At 47.8% G+C, this 18677-nt stretch overlaps 1 protein-coding gene and 1 long non-coding RNA gene across 6 annotated transcripts in view; one reads left to right on the top strand and one right to left on the bottom strand.

Annotated features, from left to right (window-relative positions):
• The first annotated feature begins 73 nt into the window (after nt 1-73).
• Nucleotides 74-16603, top strand: LOC146759890 (uncharacterized). The gene is made up of 3 exons (XR_014931840.1): nt 74-207; nt 7723-7893; nt 15496-16603. It is a non-coding gene; the product is annotated as an uncharacterized LOC146759890 (long non-coding RNA).
• The window catches only part of CASZ1 (castor zinc finger 1), a 70779-nt gene continuing 62913 nt past the window's right edge, over nt 10812-18677 (bottom strand). For 3 of the 5 annotated variants that reach the window (XM_015882416.2, XM_015882418.2, XM_015882417.2), the window contains exons 18-19: nt 17379-17672; nt 11119-14570 (exon numbers count right to left, since the gene is read on the bottom strand). In XM_015882416.2, the coding sequence (XP_015737902.2) occupies nt 13312-14570; nt 17379-17672 (1553 nt within the window). In that variant the 3' untranslated portion in view covers nt 11119-13311. Of the gene's footprint in view, nt 14571-17378; nt 17673-18677 lie in introns of all 5 variants that reach the window. The other 2 variants (XM_015882422.2, XM_015882423.2) reach the window with 1 other exon arrangement.

The following is an 18677-nucleotide window of genomic DNA, read 5'->3' as shown; positions in this document are numbered from 1 at the left end:
ATGGGCATGTTATGGAAGTTCAGCGCTTATAAAATGCTTTCCTGATGATTGGTTTATTTTCTAGCTGCTCCAGTCCTAGGTTATGTCAGCAGGAGGCAGCGCAGAGAATGGTGGAAGTGCAATATACGGTACAGTGCAGATAGCTGCAATGGCCCCGTAATTCTAGGCTGCCTCCGTTGTTGCAGAGGATGAGATGGTGGATCACGGGTGAGTAAAATCCAGCTCCTCTGGTCTCCTTCCTCCCAGCAGGAGGCTCTGCAGGGTGCAGAATGCAATGCCACACTCCATTCCACCCCAGCAGCAGGAGGTGCTGAAGGCAGCGTGTGAGATATCCCACGGCCCTCAGCCTTATCTGCCAGCAGGGAATGTAGTGCCGTGTCCCGTGACTGCTCTGAGCCCTGCCATGTCAGTACAGAAGCCATTGAAAGAAGTGGCATCCAGCACTTGCAGCTACTGCAGTCCCATCTTTGTTCAACAGAAGCATTTGGCTCCCTCCTAAAAACGGGGGATTTACTTGATTCCAGAGTATTTGGGTGTCTGGTACACAGTGACATTTTCCTGCTCAGGGGGAGCGAAAGGAACCTTCATATTACTGTATTTAGACCTGCTGCTGAATGTGATGATTTCTCATTCCTTAAATGGACGAATATCTTCCCCAGGAGTGAGTGAGTGAGTGTGTGTGTGTGTGTGTGTGTCTCCGCTGTTTAACGTTCACAAAGAACATCACATTTAGCTAAAACAGGGCAAATTTGAAAGTGTTTAAAAGGACAGATCCGTATTCAGAGGTGGCACTTTTCATTTCTCCAAGCCAAGAATCCTTGTGAAAAGAAAACATGACTGAACACGAGGATGTACTGAAGAAGTATTGTCCTGCCTGTGTACATTTTATATACATAGAAGGTTTTGAAAATAGAAAGTGCCTGGACAACAGCAGTTGGTGAAATGTGGAAAATATGTTGCTGAGGTATGTGCCTTGCAAAGTGACTTATGAGGTTTACAATACAACCATCTCCGAGGGTTCGTTTTTCCCCCTTTTCCTCCATGTTACCCGTGTTCAATCCATTTCCCATTCCATTTCTGCAGAGTAAAAGGTAGATTTCCTCAACTGCCCTTTTCACTCTCTTAGCTTTTGCTCCTTACAGCCTTTACCAGCTGTATAGGTCATGTTTTTTCCTTTCCCCAACCTGATACAAGTCCCACCAAATTCCCTCGTTGCCCACAGCTGGAACAAAATCCATCTCTGGGCCTCCTGACGGGGTCCTGTGTACTTTGTTGATGAGACCTCACCCTCCAGCAGGGAATTTGGAAGAAGCCAGACCTTCTTAGCAGCTGATATTTTGGGAGTTGTGAGTGTCACTCCTCAGTCTCTCCTTTCTTGTCTCTTAGCAGCACAGCAGGAGTTTTAGGGCAAGTATTTTGGTCTTGATGAACCACACAGACTGACTGCTAACTTGTGATTGTTATTATTATTTTGGCTAAAAACAAGCTTCTTAGATGTGCTGCTGTGTGTAATGTTTAGCCCACTGGTCAGCAGACATCGTGTCAGCTGAAAGATGGCCAGGTAGTCAGCCCTTTTTCTGCACACAGAACAAGGCAGCACAGTCACCAACCCTCCGGCTTATTCAAGGACTCAATCTTAGTGTAACCAGCCTTGGTTTGGGCACAGAAAGAAGAGTAACAAGGGTAGGTGGGTACAGTGGATTTACTGCATGGTTTCTATAGGTTTTTGGTACTGAGAAAAGAGTGGGTGAAGGGAACTGGCTTCTTCTGAACGGTGTCATTTGAGCACATAGCAGTGAAACCCTTTGAGCCCGTGCTCTCCCCATGGGGGGATAATGTCAGGCTGGCACTTTCCAGTAATTTGAGGATATAAAAACTCCCCTTTCAATAGCTGAAACGTGGGGAAGCTCAAAAAACATGACAAAGTGGGAAAGGATTATGTGAGAAGCAGCTCCCGATCCTCTTTGTCCAACCCTCCTCACTCCCAGGTGTGACCAATTAGCTCTAGGTGCACCTTTGTCAGAATCAAGAGGAGTTCTTTCATTGCCTTTTGCATGCCCAGGGTGTAACCTAACAGTGTTTGAGATCAGAACATGTTACTTGTAGTGTGCCTCAGTTTGTCATTGCATATGGTGTGTGCTGGGATGTGACAAATAAAAGCTACAGAGAAAGCAACTTTAGGAAGCAGATTTCATGCTAGGTCCTGCAGCTGACACAAACTCCCATTACTTGCTGTGCCCTGTGGTGCAGTGATTGCAGCCCCCTGCCCAGCTGCAGCCACTCTCCTTGATTGCCTGGCTCCTATGGCCTGGGCTGCACAGCTGTGGGTGATGAGCTGAACCACCCTCTGGGCTTAGAGGTAGACATTTTAGATGTGGTCTTTGTATGGTGCACATGAGCTGCTTCGAGTAGGGTAAGTGCTTTTTAAATATTTTCTTTCTTACTTTTGTTCTCAATTGAGTGAGAGATTGGGCTCCTTTTCCATGGGTACCTAGTGTGGGGTTTATTGCAGGGTGGCAGCAGGACAGAAGGGAAAGCTGTGCTGCTGCCTGGGATAGGGCTGAGGGGAGAAAACAGCCCATGTCTGCTTTGCTGCTTGTTTGCAATGCCTACTACAGGAATAGAAGCTGCCTTTGTCTTTTCTTTGGTGGGGCTTGATGATACCTGAAGAAATCTGGGCTGGATAGTAAGGCCAGGTAACTTTTTGTTGTAGACCTGCTGTAATGAAGTTTCGAAGGTCTCTTCTGTGTGGTGGAGCTTCATGTGCAGCACTAATTGTATGTGGTGGTGATCTAGTATGCCAAAACCTGGAATCAAACTTGAGCTGAGTACCTTCCAGCCTGAGTTTTGAGCTCTGCCCCACTACAAGTGAATACAGAGTAAAGGGCTTGGCCTCCAGAAGCTGAAAATGTAAGTAAAGCAATGCTGGGAGGTGAAACAGAGTAAATTGTTTACCTGAGGGCACAGAAGAGAGCATCAGCTTTCTTAATTTTCCCTTTTATCTTCACATCTCCCTGACCGTTATGCTTCAGTTTGAAGGCACTTTTTGAGCTGCATCCACCTGTGATGCTGATGGAAAGCTGGATCTTAAAACTGCCTGTGCTGTCAGGGAAAAATAAAGTAACATAGTGGAAATGTACCTAAAGTGAATCTGGGGCAGCAGGGAGCAGGAAGGATACAGGGAGAGTCCAGGTCCTCTGCTTGCTGAGTGCTGGAGGCTCTGAGCTGCGCACTTGTGGATCGAGGGGCTGGCATGGTCTCTCCCAGCTGAGGGAAAAAAACAATCCCATCCTCAAAAGGGAGCGAGTACGAACCTAATAAAGGCACCAGCTGGACGAAAGGAAAACCGGCTCTTTGGAAAAAAAAAAAATAAAAAAAAAAATCCTTTCATTAGAAAAATAATATATTTCATCCTAATAAGGTAAAAATATTTGAAATGGGGCAGAAGTGAGCACTAGGCAGCATCTGTCAGGCCCTTTCTGGAAAGGGGAAGATTATTAAACTCAATTATAATTTATTTTTGTAAAGTGTCTTTCAGACTAAAAATCTCCCCCGATGCTTTGCAAGGGCTGCTCAGGGGTTACTTACAGCAGGGAGCATCTCGCAGTGCCCCTCTTCCCTCCGGCCCATCTTTTCTGCATCTGCTGAAGGATTTAACCCTTCAGGTTTTTCTCTTCTGTTTTTGTGCAAATTATGAGAGACCTTTTGTGCTGTGAGCTGCAATAACGTGCCCGAGGAGCTGAGGGGCAGTTGATGTTGCCTTGTTTTTCTGCTTTAGATTAAATAGTTGCGTTTCTCCAGGATGGTTCCTCCTGAGTGTGGAGGTGACTGGTTGGTTAGGATTGATTCAGAGCATCCAGAAGCACAACTGGCTTCTTTCTCTGTTGCCTATTTTCCTTTTGGTGCCTGTCCCTTTGCCAGCCTTGTCCATCTCTTTATCTGCCTGGTGTGTCTGGTTTGTCAGCCCTCCTGCTGCTGGTTCCAGCCTGCTGCCGTGCCTGCCTGGCTCCTATTGCCCCACACTTTTCCCTTTTGCTCCCTATGCTTCAGACACAGACTGCTGCCAACTGTATCCATTCACTTTGATAAGCCAGCACTGAGGTTTATCTGTGTTGGAGCCAGAGTAACACCTCTCTAAAATTAATTTCTCTAACTGATTTAATTAGAGACAGTTCTTGAGACGTTCCTCCAACTCTTTGAACAAGTTTGCTTTATTTAAAGCATTTTAAACTGATGTGTCCGTGTACAAAAGACTGTGTGCTAAACTGCTGCCACCCTCTAGTGCAGATGCACAGTTTGGTGCTTCCTGCCCTGGAACAGCATGAACAGCAGGTTCCATTTCTGCGTGTCTGCCTGTTTGTTTCTATGGCTTTGTTCATTCCTTGCTGTACGGTGATAGCAGCCCTTCACAGCAGCAGGCACAGGTTCAGGGTGAGATGGAGGCAGGCAGTGGGCACAGGGCTGTGGGTGACAGAGGGGCTCAGGGCTGTTGGTACCGGGAGCACGACGTAGCACCCTGCCCTGTGGGAAGGGAAGGGGGCAGGCCGGGCTCCTTAAGTCTGCCTGTCAGATAAATCTTTGTCTGTTTACTTAAATCCTCAGTGTTTCTTCATTTGTTTGTTTAAAAGTTTCCCTGCCAAAAAAGAGCAAGAGGAAGGAGGGAAGCTGCCTCCATGGGCCACCCCTCAGCCAGGATGGGGCTGGGGCACTTTGGGGACAGGAGGAGCGGAGGTGGCAGAGCACCCTGCAGCCTGGGGACACGGCCCTGCTCCATCCGCAGAGCACCCAGCTGAGGGACCCAGTGAGCCCCTTGACACCAAGAACTTCTCCTCCCTCCCATTGTTTTCTCTCCCCACAACAAGCGAGACAAAAGAGAAAGTAAACAAAAATCTTGCAAGGTCATGAAGAAGTGTGGAAGTGCATTACAGACCCATACATCCATCCCTGCGGGTCCTTCACGTGCTGCTGTGTGCTGTCACCCAGACTGGGGGCTTCCCTCATCCCCTTTGGGGCACTATGCAAACCTGCATACCCTGCAGATAACAGGCATGTACAAGAATGCATACAAAACAATCCTGGTTTGTTCAAATCAAGCTTAAGTCCACCACTGGTTTGCAGAGAGAGACAGGAATCTTTTACTTGTGTATGTGTGCACATGTGAAGCTGCCCAAAGTTCTTGGTGATCTGTGTGCTGTTTTATTTGTAATGTGTATGAGCTGCTCATTGACTTTCAGGGAGGTCTTAAAAGTTCACGTTCCAATTGAAGATGATGTGAGATTTTATTATCAAGTTGTAGCTTCAGCCTTCAATGGAATACAAGGGGGGGAAAGGGAGATCCCTCTGTGGAAGGGCTTCCTGTGATCCTGCAGAATGGCACCTGTAGGTTTGTAAGGCATTGTGCCTGGCTGCACCAGCCCAGAGGTGTGTGTGTGTGTGAGACTCAGCTGGGCAGTGAGCAGTCTGTGTGCAGCGAAGCTGGCAGTGCCAAAGCTTCCTTTATGGAAGGGTTTTGCTTTGTATTCATGGAATCATGGGCTGCGTTGAGAAGGACTGCAAAGATCATCTGGTTTCAACCCCCTGCTGTGTGCAGGGCTGCCAGCTACCAGACCAGGCTGCCCAGAGCCACATTCAGCCTGGCCTTGAGTGCCTTGAATGTATTGTTATGTCCATTGCAGGGACCCTGCCTGCTGCTCATCTATGCTGAGATCCCACTCCATTCCACATTTCGTTCTCTAGAGGTGTGGAGATGGGCTTATTTAACAGACCTATTTCCCTAGCAAGTCTCCTTTCTTAATGTCAGCATGCTCAGCCAGTGCTGAGCCTCAGTCCTTGCAAGCTCTAAGTTATGCCCAGTATGTGTTGTGCGTCATAACAGCTGCCTTTCCTCCACCAGTAAGCATCAGAACTCTGACTTTCCTTCTGCCTGAGTGCAGGAGGCATCGTGCTACCAGAGTGACCATCCTCCCAGCCAGACCAGGAGTGAGTTTGGAGCTGATGAGCTTGTAAGAAAGATTGCAGTGAACTGAGTGAGTGCCTGCTGCAGTATGGAAACCGTCCCTTGTTGCTCTGGACATAAGGAGAGGTGTAACCCTAAGTACTGTTTTCCTAGTAACCCACATAAATATCCATGCTAGGCTCTGAGAAGTACTTGGACAAACTGCAACGATCATCTTTCAGAGCCACCAGGATGGCCATTACCCTCACTGTAGGCCAACATCAGTAGTCTGTTGCCTTTATTTCTGTCCGTATTGGCCCATATGGCTCAGCAAGGACAGGTCTCTGTACTAAGGCTGGTTTGTTTAATGACATCTGAAAAACAGGATGATGGGAAGCAGCAGCAGAACCATCTGGTCTCCCATTCTGTGTCCTAGAATACTTTGAATGCTTCTTCGTTTAAGGTAGTTGAACTTTTGCTGCTTGTTTTGGTTTTAAGTCTTATGAATCATATGGAAAGGGAAAGCAGGGTTCTATTTTGGCTGGGCTGGTGCCGAGGGATATTCCTGCTGAGGCTGCCTGTGCTGGTGGCTGCTGCATGCAGCTTGCCATGTGCTGAGAAGCCAATGTCCTGTACCTCCTGTAGAACAGCCAGCTCAGTTTTGTGGATACGTGTTAACTGTGGGGTTCTGTGCTCAAAAAATGCTGTTACAGGGATAGACTCAATATAATCATTGTACAGGAGCAGCAGCGGTGCCCAGTTGTTGTCCAGACCTCAAAACAAGCTGCTTCGCTGGGTGTCTGCCGCTCTCCCTCCCCCTGAGTGCAGTGGATGCAGAGTCACCCATTGCGAGGGCTTGGAAGGAATGCAGTAGTGAGGCTTTGATTTGTTCAACTTGCTGCTTCTCCCTCGATTTAGCCGTTCTTTTCTGAAGGGCAGTGAGGGTTCTGCAGAGAGCAGGCAAGTTCCAGCAGGAGATTCCAAGCCTTGAGATGTGTCGTGTCCCCCCAGAAACACCAGGATGTTAAAATCCCTTGTGCTGTGGGCAGAGCTCCAGAGAGAGCAAACCTCTGTGCTCTGAGGTTGGATTAGGAGCATGTTCAGATCATGGCATCTGAAAACAGGATGGCTGGGAGCTGCAGCAGAGCAACCAGGGGGCTTTGAAAGAGAGAGGAGTCTAATCCTCTCTGCTAGTAAGGAGGCAGCTGCTGCCAGTGCATGGGGCTCAACAGGCTCTGCTTTGCAGCTCCTGGGTTCTCTGACTGGTGGCAGAGGGCAGCAGGCACAGACACCCAGCTGCTTTTGTGGTGGGGAAGAGCAAAGCAGGAGTTTGCTTTGCTTTCTTTGGGTAAAACAAGAACTGTGCCGCTGTTCCACACCTCCACCCCTATAGCACTGGGGCAAGTGCCTGAACCTGGGGGAAACACAAGCAGCTCTTGTGCACAGTTATGGTGTCCTGGGGGGGTCTCCTGGGATGGGTGCTTGCAGTGGTCTCCCACTGAGGGGTGAGCACACGCTGTGACCTGGTGGATACCAGGAGGGTAATTGCTTTAGAGCACCTGATGTGCTGTGAACAAATGTGCTTTTTTCAAGGCAGCTTGTTGGAGTCCTTGTCAAATGGCACCTGCTGCCTGTGCCAATCTGCCTTGCTCAGAGCAGGTGGGGAAAGCCTGTTTGCAGGGTTGCCTGGTGAGGAAGCCCCCAGGCCTGGCACTTGTTCAGGTGGATTGGTGGGGACCAGCTGCACTGAGCACCCAGGGTTTATCTTATCTGTTGTTCCTTTGCAGCTGGCGCTCACAGCTGCTGGGTCGGCTGCTCCAAGGCAGTGCTGTAGTACGGATGGAAGGACAAAATCTGCCCTGAAAAGGACTTTCTCATCCCCAATGGCAGTGGCTTCTCTCTGCCAACACGTGGTGCACGCAAGTGACAGCAGCAGGAGGAAGCTACGGAGGGACCAGGTACGGGATGTTTCCTATTAGATCTTGGATGTGTGGTGTACAGTTTGTGTAGTCTGAGTTTGCAGACCAAGGTGGGAAGCATCAAAATGTAGGCGGCTGCATCTCTAATTCACATCCCATCAGCAAATCATGGAGGTGTAAGCATCGCCTGTTTCCTCCTCTGAGCAAAGGTTGAGGGAACTGGGCTTGTTTAGCTTGGAAATGAGAAGCCTCCAGAGAAATCTCATTGTGGCCTTCCAGTACTTGAAGGGAGTGTATAAACAGGAGGGGAAATGGCCATTAGCAAGGGTGGGCAGTGATAGGACAAGGGGACTGGTCTTAAACTAAGACGGTAGGTTTAAGTTGGATATCAGGAGGAAGTTTTTCCCCCAGAGGGTGGTGACGCACTGTTCACAGGTTGCTCAAGGAGGCTGTGGATGCCCCATCCCTGCAGGCATTCAAGGCCAGGCTGGATGTGGCTCTGGGCAGCCTGGGCTGCTGGTTGGTGACCCTGCACACAGCAGGGGGTTAGAGCTGGGTGAGCACTGTGGGCCTTTGCAGCCCAGGCCATTCTAGGGTTCTATGACTGATCGCCTCCATCGTCACCCTGGTGAATGCTTCAAACACAACTGCAGCAAGGCTGTGTAAGAGGTTTGAGGCCAGAGTCCATATAAAGAGAACTCTGTTCTTTTTGCACTTATCACTGCTGTGCTGGTGCTAAAAGTGGCTGTTAAAGGGGTGTGGGGGCATCATGGGGCTGTGGTGCTTTAAAAGACCCGAACTGCTCAGCTGTCCAAAACATAAAACGCCTCCTCAATCAACAAGACAACGACTCCAGCACTTGGAACTTGGTTGGTTTTGTTTTTTTTAGTTTTTTTTTTTTCCAGTTTTTATTGAGTGAAAATGTCAAACCTTGCATCAGTCATGCAAAAAAAAAAAAAAAAAAAAAAAAAATCAAATAAATAAAACACATATATTAAATTTCTAATAGCACTAAATTCAAGTGGAAAAATATTCAGTTCTTAATAACGCAGGTGCTGAAGAGACCAGATTCAAGTAAATCAGAGCACACCGTCCTGCTTAGGGTGGGTTTGGTTTTTTTTTTTTCACTTTCTGCATTTTTTTTTGTCTCAAAACCTATATATATATCTATATATCTATATATATGTATATACATATAGATATATACACACACACATATATATGTGCATACATATTATTTTTATATTTATATATATACACATACATATTTATAAAACATTAAAAAGAGCATTGGTGGTTCAAGCATTTATTTCCCCCCTCCCCCACAGAAAGAAAGAAGTAAAACAACAACAGAACAGAACGAAGGTACACAGTTAAGTCCAAAATGAGCTAGCAATGGCTTATAGTCCTAGTGTGCAATATGGATATTACAAAAGGCCAGAATTCTCCCTCTTTGTCTTTTTATCTTTTTTTTTAATATAGTTTTTTAAAATGTTTTTTGTGTTTTTTTTCTTTTTTTTTTTCTTTTTTTTTTTCTTTTTTGCTACATTGGAAAAAAAAGTTTTTTCTTGTTTCTTTTTTTATTATTTTTTAATTTTTTTCTTTACAAAATTCCTTCCACGCAGCCTTTAATCCAGTTGAGTTTGTGGCTAGAAAGGACCAGCTACTCAATAGTTTTGATTTCGTTTTTTGCTCCTCAGCAGTGAATGGAGAACCAGGAGGGTCCATCCCAACAAGGGTCGTTTTGTTTGTTTTCCGTTTTGTTTCGGACACAACCGTTCCGTTTCCCCTCCCTCCTCCTCACTGTGTTGGATGAATCTCTCTTTCTCTCTCTCTCTCTGCTCTTTAAGCACTTACAGCATGGCATTCCTGGCCCTGGTGATGTGATCGCTTGAAGCGAAGACCCACCTCGCTGCACTGGGCACCTCAATGCTGCTGGGGCCTTTGTTCAAAGAAAGCACTTACTTAAGCGTGGGCTTCAATCTGCTCCAGCTCACAAAGCCTTTGCTTAAGAGTTAAAGCCTGAGCATGGCAGGAAAACAAGACGGGCTTAATTTTCTAGACTGGTTGTTGCTGCAGAGATGGATGTAGTGAGAGCTGTGCAGGTACAGGGCTGGGCAGGGCTATGGGGCAGAGGCCAGTGTGAGCCTCTAGGGAAAGGACCTGCATTCCCTGTGCCAGTGCCTGGAGGAGCCGTGATAAAGGACTGGGAGAAAGGCTGAGACACTGGGGAGAAGTTGGGTGCCTTGAGGGGGAAGGTGGTGTGCATAGATAAACATGGGCCCCTCCAGCACGCTGAGCCACACAGGAGGTGTGGAACGGCTCCGCATCAGCTCAGGCGCCAGCAAAGTGCTGCTGAGGGCAGCTGCCAGGGGATCGCTTCCCCTCTCCTCCGTGCCTCAGCCTTATCCCCCTGCCTTGCAGTGATTTGGTGAGATGGGCTGATAGAAGTACAGACACTCTGTCCTCAGTGGTGCTGAGGTGCCCCATGGAGCGCCTGGCTGCTGTGAGCAGCCCTGCTCACAGGATGGGGTGTGAGGGCAGGGGCTCTGTGCTGACCCCACAGAACTCAGCAATGTCTGCAGGGTGCTAAAAGAGAACATCAAGTCTGTAAGATGGGGCCTGTGTTACAGCTGAGGGGTCCTCCTGCAGCCCATCACCTTACAGTGTGAGTGGTTGAATATGGAAGAAGAGATAAGTACAGAACCTGCAGCAATGCCATTAAAGCAGAGGTGTTTGCCCCATCCCAGCTCCTCGTTCCCTCACTCAGCCCCAGGAACGGGAGCTCCGTGATGTTCAGGAGTTGGTCTGTGCTAGAAAACACACAGCAGAGGGCAGGGGATACAGCCAACAAAACAAAAACAAACAAAAGAATGAAACCCTGTAAAAATAAAAGCCACACAAAATAACTGATAGAGGAAAAGTAACTCCAAAGTATTAAATAAGCTACAAACTAGTCATAACAATATTTCATTTGTTTTCATTTGTTTCATCTCTACAAAATTCAAGTTAAAATTCGGAATCGTGCAGCTCCAGTCAGTGCTAGGAGTGTGAAGTCAGCCTCAAACCACAGAGTTCAGGCCCCCCTCCCTGCCTCCCCCTACAAACAAACACTACATTGAAAATAATAATAATAATAAGGAAAAAAAAAATAAGAAAAAAGGAAAAAAAATTGCACACAATGAACCGTATCTACGGGCCTCACAGAAGGCGGGTGACCCCCCTCGTCCCCCTGGCATCGGTTGTTTCTCTTTTGTTCTATGTATAAGAAGAACCTTTACAGAAAAAAATACTGTACAACTTCTGAACTAGTCTATTTTTTTTTTGCCTTTCCTTATGAAACATCACCTGAACCTCCCGTCCCCACTGAACGCAGCCGCGCTGCTTGTTTATAAAGCAGACCCAATCTGCATCAGGTCCTAAGGGAAATAATTAAAAAAAACCCAGCCTAAACTCCTTGAGGCCTTTATCTGCTCAGGGTAGAAACAACCTGTGGGGATCCCTTGGAGCTGAAGTGCTTGAGGAGGGGCTGCGTGTTTGTTAGGAAAAAAACCAACCAGGCTTAAAGAGAAAAAGGGACACAGCTCGGACCCAAGGAACCTTTTGCTGGGCTGGTGTAGTTACAGACTGGCACTGGAAGAGCCATGACCAGAATTCATCTGTTCTGTCCTTCTGGAGCCGTGTGGATGCAGAGATACCCACTTTCTCAGACTCTGGTGAGGATTTGGGGTCAGAAAGCTACTGCCTCACCTGCCTGAGTGCTGGGCAGTCTCCTGTAGTGTGTATTCCCAGCCTGAGCTAGGAAAAGAGAGCGGGGAGGAGATGAGCTTGTGACCAGGGCAAGCCCAAGTTTCTGGAGGCAACAGGTCCCAGCTTACTAAGTTCCATTTACTTGTCCAAGTCCTGAGCTCTCGGCCCTGCTTGGCAAAATGTATCAGCACAGACACAGAAACGCATCACTTTTTTAGCTGGACTGCATCCTGGCCTCTGCTGGCATCTCCCCACATCTGTCTGTGCTGTGTAGGTTGCAGCAGCCTCATGTGGCTGCGAGAACCAAGGCTGGGCAAATAGCTCTGCGGGTGCTGCAGAACGGTCCCCACTCAGTGCTTAGCAAAGGAGAGGGACGTCCCACATGGGATCCTGAGTGCCTGCCTGCCTTCTCCCTCAGTGGTGCCTTCACCCTCTTCTGGAAGTCACCAGAGCTACATTTCAGTCCGTGCAGAAAGCTGTGGCCATCTCCAGTGAGAGGCAGGGAGGAGGGCTTGGGGTGGGGACATACCTGTCATGTATTTTCAAGGCTGTGTTAAGGGCTGGGACGCTCTCCTGCGATCACAGCGCTCCTTGTGCTGCACAGAGTGTCAGCTCACAACCTCCTGACTCTACCGAGTCCTCCTGAGATGGGGATACTGAAGCACCACAAAAAAGCCTCACCCTCAACAGAGGGAAAGCACCTGGGGTTGGGATGAGATGGAACTGGATGGGAGTTGAACCCCAGTCCTCCAGTGTGACAAACCCTTTAACTGCCCGCTGTGCCCTTCCCCAGTTACTTCAGCTCAATCCCTACAGGCGGAACAGCAGGGATGGGGAGAGGTGCCTTACAGCTGTAGACAGAGAAAGTTTTACAATATAAATAGCATTCAAAATTATTATCATTAATAGTAAAAAGGATCTGGAAGAACAGAGGAGTGTCCCATTCCCACCCCTGCTCATTCATTAATGCGTCCTCATTTGCGTGACAATAAATACCCACTCCCACCCTCTGCTGTCTGATGCCATCCATTTAATGCTGGAGAAAGAAGAGAGAGAGAGGGAGAAGGATGGGGGAGAGAGAGAGCACCCCTCGCCCCCTCCTTCCCACTGGCAAAAGCTGAGCTAGTTGTCTTTGTGACACCAATTCCTTGCATGTTATATATGTGTGTGTGTGTGTACATTATATATATAGAAGAGACACACACACAAATATATATTTCTACAATTCATTACCTGTTGTTCCCACCCACCCCCCTCCAAGAAGTGGAGATTATTATTAATATCGTACAACTGAAAACATGGAAAAATAAAAGCCAGAAAGAAAAACGGGGGGAAAGAACCCCACCCATAACAAAGGGTCCCCAGATGGGCGCAGGCCCCATGCACCTTTTGGGAGACAAGGAGAAGCAGCTGGTACCCTCGAGGTTCATGTCCATATAAAAGGGTATTTTTCCGCTGCATCCTGCCCCTGTGTTCTGTGATCTGCAGAATGAAGTGATGCAGCACCAGTCCCGCTGCGAACCTGTCTCTCTTATGGGGCCTGTGGAGTATAGGTTTCCTTCCTTCCTCTCTCTCTCTCTCGCGTGTGTGTGGCACGGAGTTTGTATTTCATTTGCCATCCCAATCTTTGTTCTTGCCTCATGTGGGGTCCCCGAAGAAATTCTGTGTAAAAGCAAAACCAAACCACTGCTGCTGTTGTCTCTAGGATTAAGGAGAAGCTGCTGGAGCAACCGTCGAGTCTTCGGCAGCAGCAGGAGCCGGAGCAGGAGCTGAGGCTGGAGGAAGGGCAGGAGCTGCCTCGTCCTGCGGCCTGGAAGCATCACCGTGGTCTGTGGAAGAAGAAGCACCTTCCTCTGGTTCCCCATCATCTTTAGTGGCCAGGCCCTCAGGGTCAGGCAGCGATTCTTCAGAATCCGTGTTCAGGTCTTCCTCTTCATCATCCTCATCATCATCATCGTCATCATCCTCCTCTTCATCATCCTCCTCTTCTTCGTTCATCTCCTCCTCATCATCCTCTTCATCCTCCTGGGAGGAGTCATCTTCATCCTCCACCTCCCCAGAGCCTGACGCCGCTGCCCCCGGCTCCTGAGGGGTGGTCCCAGCTCTGCTCGGGGAGGGCCCTTCAGCCACTTCCGACTGCTTCTTGCTGAGGTCCAGGGAGTCATTGAGGCCCACGCCAGCCGCGTTCTGCAGGAAGAAGAGGGAGCTGTTGTTGTCCGTGCTGAGGTTGAGGGAACTGTCCAGGTTGATGGAAGAGTTCTGGATATCGTACTCGAGAGAGGAGTGGGCGAGCCCTTCAGGGCCAGGAGAGATGGCGGGCAGCTCCCCTCGCTCCTGCTTCTCGTGTTTGCGCTTGTGCGAGTCCATCTGTGACATGCCCACCACCGTGTGTTTGCAGCCAGGGTAGGTGCAGTGGAAGTGGGAGCACTTGAGTTTGTACTTGCAGTCGGGCACCTCGCAGTCCACGCTCGAGCTGAACTGGCAGAAGCCGGCAGCACTGATGACATCCTGCTTGCCGTGGTGCTTACGGTGGGCTGTCACCTTCGTGCTGTCAGTGCAGCGGAAGCCACAACGCAGACAGTGGAAGTGTGTGCTATTGCCAGAGAACTGACAGTCTGGGAAGTTGCAACTCAGTGAAGACTTGAAGCGCTTGAAATCATCCAATACCAGGTTGTCGACTCGGTCGTGGTGCTGGGCGTGCTTATACATGTGGGTACGGCCGCAGAACTTATAGCCACAATTCTCCCGCGTGCAGTGGTAGTGGGTAACCTTGAGGGAGAATTGGCAGCTGGAGTCCTTGCAGTCCTCGTAGAGGTCGTAGCGCCGAAATCCCTCCAGCATCATCCCTTCATCCAGCATCTTGCGTGAGGATGCAGTCTTGCGGCGTTTGCCAAATGGGGACATGTCCTCAATAATCCAGAAACGCTTTTTGGCCCCCGAGGCAGTTGGCATAGTGATGGTATTCCCTGAGGAGAAAAAGTGAAGAGTGCTATTGCTGACAGGTCTCTTCTCGTCCCCTGACTGTCCTGGCAAGTCCTCTATTTGCACAGACAACACCACAACGGCCCCCCTCAGCAGCTCATCTCCCAGGCTCTCAGTGAGCCTCAGATCCAGGGCCACTGGCTGACTGGTGCCGCACATCACTTCCTTTGCTTTTCAGCACATCCCACCTTACTTCTAATTGCCACTCTTGTACAACTTAATATTATCCAAACACCACCGCTCCTTCTCTGTTTTGCAATTCTGAGAGTTTCTCCTGCTGCTCAGTTATCTCTAGCCTTGCTTGCCTCTTAAACTAAACTTTAATGCAGAGGAGTTGGCTTCTTTCAGTCCGAGGGCTGTTGTGTTTTTACAGTAGTTTTACTGTGGTTCAAGTAGTAAATGAGTTTAAGCGTCTTAAAGCCAGCAAGTGCGCACTGCTTTCCCCTATCCAGGCTCACTGTGAGCAGGACACCATAACACACTACAACTGCCAAGGACAGGCAGGAAGTGGAGGAAGATCCCATGCATGATTGAAAGTGCAAAGGGGGGAATTTATAGAAATAGGATGGACTTTGGCCAGGAGACTGCAACATCCCTCACTGTAATGAGCCTACATATTACGATGAGTGCACTTAGAAAGACAGATGGACAGATGTTCAATGGGGCCAATTCTCATCATCACTAGCCAGCGGACTCCAAGAGAAAATACCAGTTCTATGGCTTTCCCATGGGTCTCAAAAATCACATGATGCCCCTAGTAAATAAAGAGCCCTCATCTATCTTCCACTTTCATTCACAGGGCCAGCATAACTGGCTAGTGTTCACGTCCCCTAGGAGCCAGCTGACATCAAGGACTCGACCTCATTGTATCTATTAACATTTTTTTCCTTCTCTGCTTACTATTTCCAGAATCAAAATCTCCAGGACCAACACGCAGCACAGACAAGGTTGGAGGCAAGAAGAATTTCACACCAGCTGCAAAACTGTGAGTATAATTGGAAATTATAGCTTGCAACTAAAGCACACTTTTTTCTTCTTTGCCCTCCACCTTCCTGCTGAAATTACCATCCTTTTAAAGAGAGGCAGGATTTGAGCCATGCAGTGCACGGGACCAGCCTGCATCCTATTCTAGGAGACTGAGGAAACACTAATTTGTTTTGAGTGCTGTAGGATTTTTTTTTTTTCCTTACTGACAAGCAGGTACAAAAGCAATGGATGCTATTATTGCCATAGCTGGCTTGCTAGCTTACAACTCTTTAGATAAAAAGGATCTGGACAATTATCCAAGGAAGCCTCCAAACATTAAACATACCCATACCCAAAGGTTCAAGCCTACAGGCAGGGTAGCAGCAACCTGAACTCCCCATACAGTGGCTTGCTGCTGTACCTGGGCTATACAGGTTGCAGTGTGAGCAGAGAGCAAAAGATCTTTCACATCCATTCATTACATGCACCTGTGCTCAAACTGCAAACTAAAGAACAAGGGTATGAAAAAGAAGGTAACCTGCTACACTCATCAGCCATTAGACAGCGCTCAGTCCCTAATGCTCAGCTGGAGACCATAAACCTCTGCAGATTAATCCCAATCAAATCTGAATGGTAAGTACATGCTATAAGCTTGGCTTTTCAACTAATAACAATGTAAACATTTAAAAAACTTATCTGAAGATCAATAGGTAAAAACAAAAGAAACTTAAAAATATGTAATTAGAGGGAAGAACAGCACAAAGGGAAGACAGCGTAGGTAACATGCACATCACTTAAAAATACAGTTTACTGCATATTTTGGTCACTGGAAAACACTGCTCTAGACAGGGGGTGGATGCTTTTCCAGCCAAATCCCATGACAAAAAGCCCTGAGCTTCCAAGCTGAGCTGGTCCTCCAGCCATACTCCAGATTTGCACGTTACTACACATGCATACACTAAAGCTGGCAGGAAGGATGACTGGGACGTTTATAGGCTGCCAGAATCCTCTTTAGTGTGAAACAAATATGCTCTTGATTAACTAGAAAAGAGCTGGGAGTTGGGAAAAGAAGCCAAAGCTGAGACACACCCTAAAAACCATTCCAGCCAGAATGAGAATCCCCAGCCTGAGCCACCTCTGATCTCAGTCACACATGGGAAACACGGCAGCTTGAAACTAAAGCTCTAAGTGTATTTTCTGCAGCTGTAAGAGCAGATGCAAACAACAGTGAGTGTGAGAAACAGCCTGAGATGCCTGATGATGTCATTAAAGTGACACTGACTGTACTTCCCTCTGTTACTGGTGCTGGGGAAAGCAGCCCTGAATTTTATGGCTTTATATGTGAATAGGAAGCAGTGAGGCTGAAAGGAGCTATAAAACTACTGGAGGCATCTACCTACCAAGATGCGTGCAACACTAATAGGCACAGGGCTAGGTGGTCTAGAAGTTCTAATGCAGAAGTCCAGGTTCATTAATGCTACAAGAGCCAAAGTTTGCTTTGTGGCCATCCTGCTGTTATCAAGAGGTGAAAAGTGAATTTTAACTACTGATTTTCCTCACAGTTTGGAGTTGGCTTCAAATTCTCTCAGGTATCTGAATTTTTCACAATGATTTGCTCTGCTTTTTGGCTGCCCTCCATAGCTGTGGTTACCATGTCAGAAAATGGAGCAGGTATGGAAGGGCCCTTGGATAATGTTAAGTGAGACACAGAGTGACAAAGGCTTTTTTTTTTTTTAACTGACTCAAAAGGTGCAAAGAAAAATGTGGGCAAGGTGAGTGGGGAAGGAGATGGGCAAAGGACACTGAGAGAGAAAGCAAAGTGTTACCTGCTGCATCCTGAACTAAGGGAACGTCACTTTTTACTGGAGTTGGAGTGGCAATGATGGGCGAAAACCCAGTGGTGCTGGCGGCAGGCATGACAATGCCTCTGCTGGATCCAAGAGTGGCACTGAGCAGAGAGTATGAGAGACAAGATGGAGAGAAAAGATAGGGGAGGGTGGGAATGGGAGACCTAAGCAGGGCTTGTGAGAAAGATGGAGGCAGAGGTGGAGGTTGAGGTTGTGGAGCATTGTGGGTAGCATCATCGGCAGCAGCAGTGGCAGTAGAAGGAACCAGGCAGCCTGGAGAACGTGGAGAGAGAAAAAAAAAAAAGCAGAAAAAAAGGAAAAAAAAAAGAAAAAAAGAAACAAACAAAAAGAAAAAAAAGAAAAAATAAAATGAGAACCCAAGAGCGGAAGCAGTGTGATGAAAATGGAAAACACGTTAACAAATGTACGAAACAGAACTGTAACAGAGAAGAAACAGAAGGTGAGGAACTGACAGCATCAGGAAGAGGAAGGTTGTCTCTGCAGAAGGTGAGGTGGCTTTAATGGCATGGAGGAACAGCCATAGGCTTTCAAGCAGAAATTCCTGCTTGTCTGGTCCTTGCACATTTCTGTGGTGCCAGCTCATACCAACAACCACCAGCCCTGTCTCAGGTTTGGGCAGGGGCAGCTGCTCACCACCTGGATACCAGTGAGGGGACTTTTCCTAGGACGTGTGACTTGCTGGGATGGTGCTGAGTGCCAGAAATCACTGTCCCACCAACACGCTTTGGAGGAGCTTTAATGCCGTAGGGCATCCCCTGTCATGATGCAGCAGTGCTCATATGATGGTAACATATGGTTAGATGTGCTATACTATAACTTTCATATATGTGGTATGGGAATGCAAAGCAGGAGAACACATGTGAGATTAAAGCAAACTCAGGGAGGCAGACTACCCAGAACACAGCTTACCCTGGGAAGGACAGCTAAGAGATCCCTGAACTAACACTAGATGATAACAGAATTCATAAGAGAAACCAGACTGCTGAAGAGATAACCATGTAACACAGGGCAGGAGGAGATGGCTGCTCATTATCCTTGCAAGCAGGAAATAATGGCAGAAACTTATTTCCAAAAAGAGGAACATGATGGAGTTCTCCTCTGTGCAACACTTTGCCAAGTGGCACAATGGTTTTTGCAAGAGAAAGGGAGCTCAGTGAGCTGCTCTTATATGGTGCTTTCTGAAGATGCAGTAGTCTTTTTCCCCCCTTCTGTATGTAATATTTGCTATTGCAGAACCTCTCTGTACCTCAACACTAT

This window comes from Coturnix japonica, chromosome 9, assembly GCF_054131305.1.
Source record: "Coturnix japonica strain WE chromosome 9, WE-NBRP24, whole genome shotgun sequence".
Classification (NCBI taxonomy): Eukaryota; Metazoa; Chordata; class Aves; order Galliformes; family Phasianidae; genus Coturnix; species Coturnix japonica.
Note: the sequence above shows the minus strand (reverse complement) of the source record. Positions and strands in the feature narration are given on the sequence as shown.